The sequence below is a fragment of the Scomber scombrus genome, chromosome 24 (assembly GCF_963691925.1).
Source record: "Scomber scombrus chromosome 24, fScoSco1.1, whole genome shotgun sequence".
Taxonomy (NCBI): domain Eukaryota; kingdom Metazoa; phylum Chordata; class Actinopteri; order Scombriformes; family Scombridae; genus Scomber; species Scomber scombrus.
In genome coordinates, this window is record NC_084993.1 from 592,134 (window position 1) to 596,376 (window position 4,243).

Here is a 4,243-nt window from a genome sequence, read left to right on the forward strand (position 1 = left end):
TGATTCACTTTAATACTCTTTTAAAAACGCTTCACTTTGTGTTTTTAGCTTCTTAACGAACCAAAAGTCTCATTAATCTTTATTTAATTAACTCAAAAACACATTTATGATTAATTAGAGAGTAATTAATGCAGAGAGGATGTGACACACAGTTAATAAACACAGCACAAACAGTAAGGTAATGTGTGTTTGGTAGAGTGTAACAATGCTTCAATGGTAATAAATGTTATACTGTTAGAAAGCCTGTTTATTTCCCTTTAAATGGAGTCACATTAGTAAAGAACATGCATTAATGGGACAAGCAGCAGAGGTAAGTATCTGGGTTGCAATCTCAATGCAGAGAGATATGGAGATGAGATTGTGCAACCAGTGGCAATCCCATATCTGCAGAGTCTGGGACCCAACTCTGTCCTGCAAGATGCCAACGCTAAAGATTTATTACCATTGAAGCATTGTTACACACTACCAAACACACATTAACTAACTGTTTGTGCTGTTTATTCTTCTTCTAAAGCATCTTAAACTGCTCTTTATTATTTCTTTGTTTCTCTTTTGCAAAACAAAGACGTGCAGTTAAATAAAATGTTGGAATAAACCTTTAAAACTTCACCAGTTCACCTGATTTAGTGTCTAAAGAGACTATATCAGCTGTTTTTAGGAGTATAAAGTAGATTTATGTTGTTATTCTTATTGTTTAATATTTTTATAAACCACACACGCTTTAAAGTAACCTCAAATGTACGTTAATTGTTCTTTTATTAACATTTAAAACACTTCAAATGACTAATGAGGTTATTAAAGGAGGATTTTGAGTCATTTATAGGATTATTTTCCTTTAATTTTACATTTATTTTCCCCTTTAAATCGACCCAAACTCTACAAACTTCTTCTTAAGTTTAAATAAAAGTAAAATAAATGAAATTAAAGGTCAGTAAATGTCAACACATGATACTTTAAGTCTCTTATTTTACACCACACACGTCATTTATTCATCTCTGTTTCATTCATTTCACTTTTCCAGCTTTATTAATTACTACATAATGATCTCAAAATTCACGTTAATCATAATTTTTTAAGGTTTATTAACAGATTTTATGTTTTATATTAAAGCAAATAAAGTAATTTAGTATTTAATTGTCAGTTTTCTGTGTCAAAGATTCATTAATAAACATTTAAACTCTAAATGAAAAGAATCAGCTGACGTATTTTTCCCTTTTTACCTCCTGATGTTAAACGTGTTGATGTGAACCTGCTCGCTGTGTCAATGTTTCCTTTAGCCTGAAGAACTCTTTTTTCCCGCCCTGTCTGCGGTTACCTGAACACACCTGCTGCGTTCAGGTGTTTTATTTAAAACGAGCTCATTTCAGTCACGTCAGGTTGTTAAATTAATGATTTAATTCACAGAGAGAAAAAAGAACTGAGCAAATATTTTCATTCTTTTCTTTTTATTTATGTTTTTAACGATGATGTCATGTGTGCAGAGAGCCAATCAGGCGTCGACGCTGGCGTGGGGGACGAGGATGAAGGGCTTCATCATCTGCTTCGTTCTGGGCGTCTTCTGCTCCGTCCTGGTGCGTCGCCACCGTGACTCTGTCTCTCTGTCGTTTCTATGGTAACGGCGTGCGTTGCTATGGTAGCAGCCGGCCTGCCTGACTTCCTGTCTTTTCCAGCCGTTTCTATAGTGTCTGTATCCATGGTAACAGTCCATCTTTTTCCTCTCTGTGTCTCTGCAGTAAATGTTTGTCTTCTCTTTTCTGGCCGTTTCCAAGGTAACAGCCTGTCTCTTCTTTTCTTACTGTTTCTATGGCAACATTGTGTCTGTAACAGCCTGTGTGTCTTTGTTTTCTGTTTCTACAGCAACAGACATCCTCTCTTCCTGTCCTGTATCCATGACAACAGCCTGTCTGTCTGCTTTGTCTGTCTGTTTCTATGGTTACCACGTGTTTTATCTTACTGTCTCTCTCTCTGTTCTTGTCTGTATCCATGTTAACAGTCTCTGTTTCTATAGTAACAGTCCCTGTCTGTGGTCAGGTTTGTATCCATGGTAACACTCCCTGACTGTCTTATCTTCTGTCTCCATGGTAACAGTGTGCCTGTCTTGTTTACATGGTAACAGCCTGTCTGTCTGTTTCCATGGTAACAGCCTGACTCTGTCTCCGTGGTAACAGCCTGTCTCTGTCTCCGTGGTAACAGCCTGTCTGTCTCTCTGTCTCCATGGTAACAGCCTGTCTCTGTCTCCATGGTAACAGCCTGTCTCTGTCTCCGTGTTAACAGCCTGTCTCTGTCTCCGTGGTAACAGCCTGTCTGTCTCTCTGTCTCCATGGTAACAGTCTGTCTCTGTCTACATGGTAACAGCCTGTCTCTGTCTCCATGGTAACAGCCTGTCTCTGTCTCCGTGGTAACAGCCTGTCTGTCTCTCTGTCTCCATGGTAACAGTCTGTCTCTGTCTCCATGGTAACAGCCTGTCTCTGTCTCCAGGGTACGTGTCTGCTGTGGCTCCCCGGCGTCGGCCTCGCTGTGTTCGCTGTCTTCTACAGTGTGGGAAACGTCTGCGCTCTGGGAAGGTAAACTACATTACCCATAATCCCTCAGGGCCTCGGTTCACCTCCACATGGTTAAAAAACAAGGAAACGCTGCTCTCTGGTGGTCGACGTCGGTATTACACATCCGATCATCACCTGCCGACCACGCAGCTGACTCCATTTAAATTTATTTATTTAAATGTTTCAGTTTCAACGTTTAAAACTTCTTTTAAAGTTTATAAAGTTTTATTGTGTTTGATTTCAGCACCATGTTCCTGGTCGGCCCGCTGCGGCAGGTGAAGACGATGTGCGCTAAAGAGAGAGCGATCGCCACCGTCATCATGATGGTGAGAACTAACGAAAATATAATTAACCTGAATTACATCTGTGACAACGTATTAAAGGATCTGAAACATTATTTTTATTTGATCATTTTGTATTTAAAATGTCAGAAACAGAAAATAGTCAAATGTCCAAAATCCCAAAATATTCAGTTTATTTTTTTAATGTGTGACAAAGAAAATACAGCAAACAGCATCCTAAAAAATTACAATTAAAATACAAATATTTCTATAAATCGACTAATTACAGATTAATTCATCATCTTAAATCTTAAATCTTTCATAAAAAAAGAATATTAATAGAAAAATAGAATAAAATGATGAACATTAATGTGAAAATAAAGCAGCTGACTTCCTGTCTGCAGGTCTGTCTGGTGTTGACGCTCTGTGCTGCTTTCTGGGTGAGAAACTGTTACTCATAAAGTTAAATAGTTAAAAAGTTATTATTAATTATTTATTATTAATGATACATAATTAATAATAAATGAATAAAGTTCCGTCTGTCTCCATCTAGTGGAAGAATAACGGCCTCGCTCTGCTGTTCTGTATCCTTCAGTTCCTGGCGTTCACCTGGTAACACACACACACACACACACACACACACACACACATATACACATACACACACACACACACACACACACACACACATATACACATACACACACACACACACACACACACACACACATATACACATACACACACACATATACACATACACACACACACACACATATACACACATATATATACACACACACACACATATACACATATACACATATACACATACACACACATATATATATACACACATATACACATATACACACACACATATATACACACACACACACACACACACATATACACACATATATACACACACACACACACACACATATATACACACACACACACACACACACACACACACATATATACACACACACACATATACACATACACACACATACACACATATACACACATACACACACACACACATACACACACACACACACGCATATATTTACACATATATACGCACACACATATACACATACACACACACACAGGTTAATGAATCTGAGGACATTAATGTGTTTTTGTTCTTACAGGTACGGACTCTCATACATCCCATTCGCCAGGTAACTAACACACACACACACACACACACACACACACACACACACACACACACACACACACACACACACACACACACAAACACACACACACACACACACAGTTTTAAATTTCTCTCTTTGTGTGTTTCAGGGACGCTGTCATCAAAATGTTTTCCATGTGTATCTAAGCCCCGCCCCTTCCCCCACCTGACCCCGCCCCCTTCCTACTGAGCGACCAATCAGAGAG

The 4,243-nt window shown here is 38.5% G+C and overlaps 1 protein-coding gene across 1 annotated transcript in view; it reads left to right on the top strand.

The window, feature by feature from the left end:
• LOC133976601 (vesicle transport protein SFT2B-like) overlaps positions 1–4,243 on the top strand; it is a 4,505-nt gene extending 262 nt beyond the window's left edge. Inside the window, exons 2-8 of the mRNA XM_062414849.1 lie at positions 1,482–1,571; positions 2,479–2,564; positions 2,788–2,869; positions 3,229–3,264; positions 3,378–3,436; positions 3,988–4,017; positions 4,148–4,243. Coding sequence (XP_062270833.1) covers positions 1,482–1,571; positions 2,479–2,564; positions 2,788–2,869; positions 3,229–3,264; positions 3,378–3,436; positions 3,988–4,017; positions 4,148–4,184 — 420 coding nt within the window. The 3' untranslated portion in view covers positions 4,185–4,243. The remainder of the gene's footprint in view (positions 1–1,481; positions 1,572–2,478; positions 2,565–2,787; positions 2,870–3,228; positions 3,265–3,377; positions 3,437–3,987; positions 4,018–4,147) is intronic.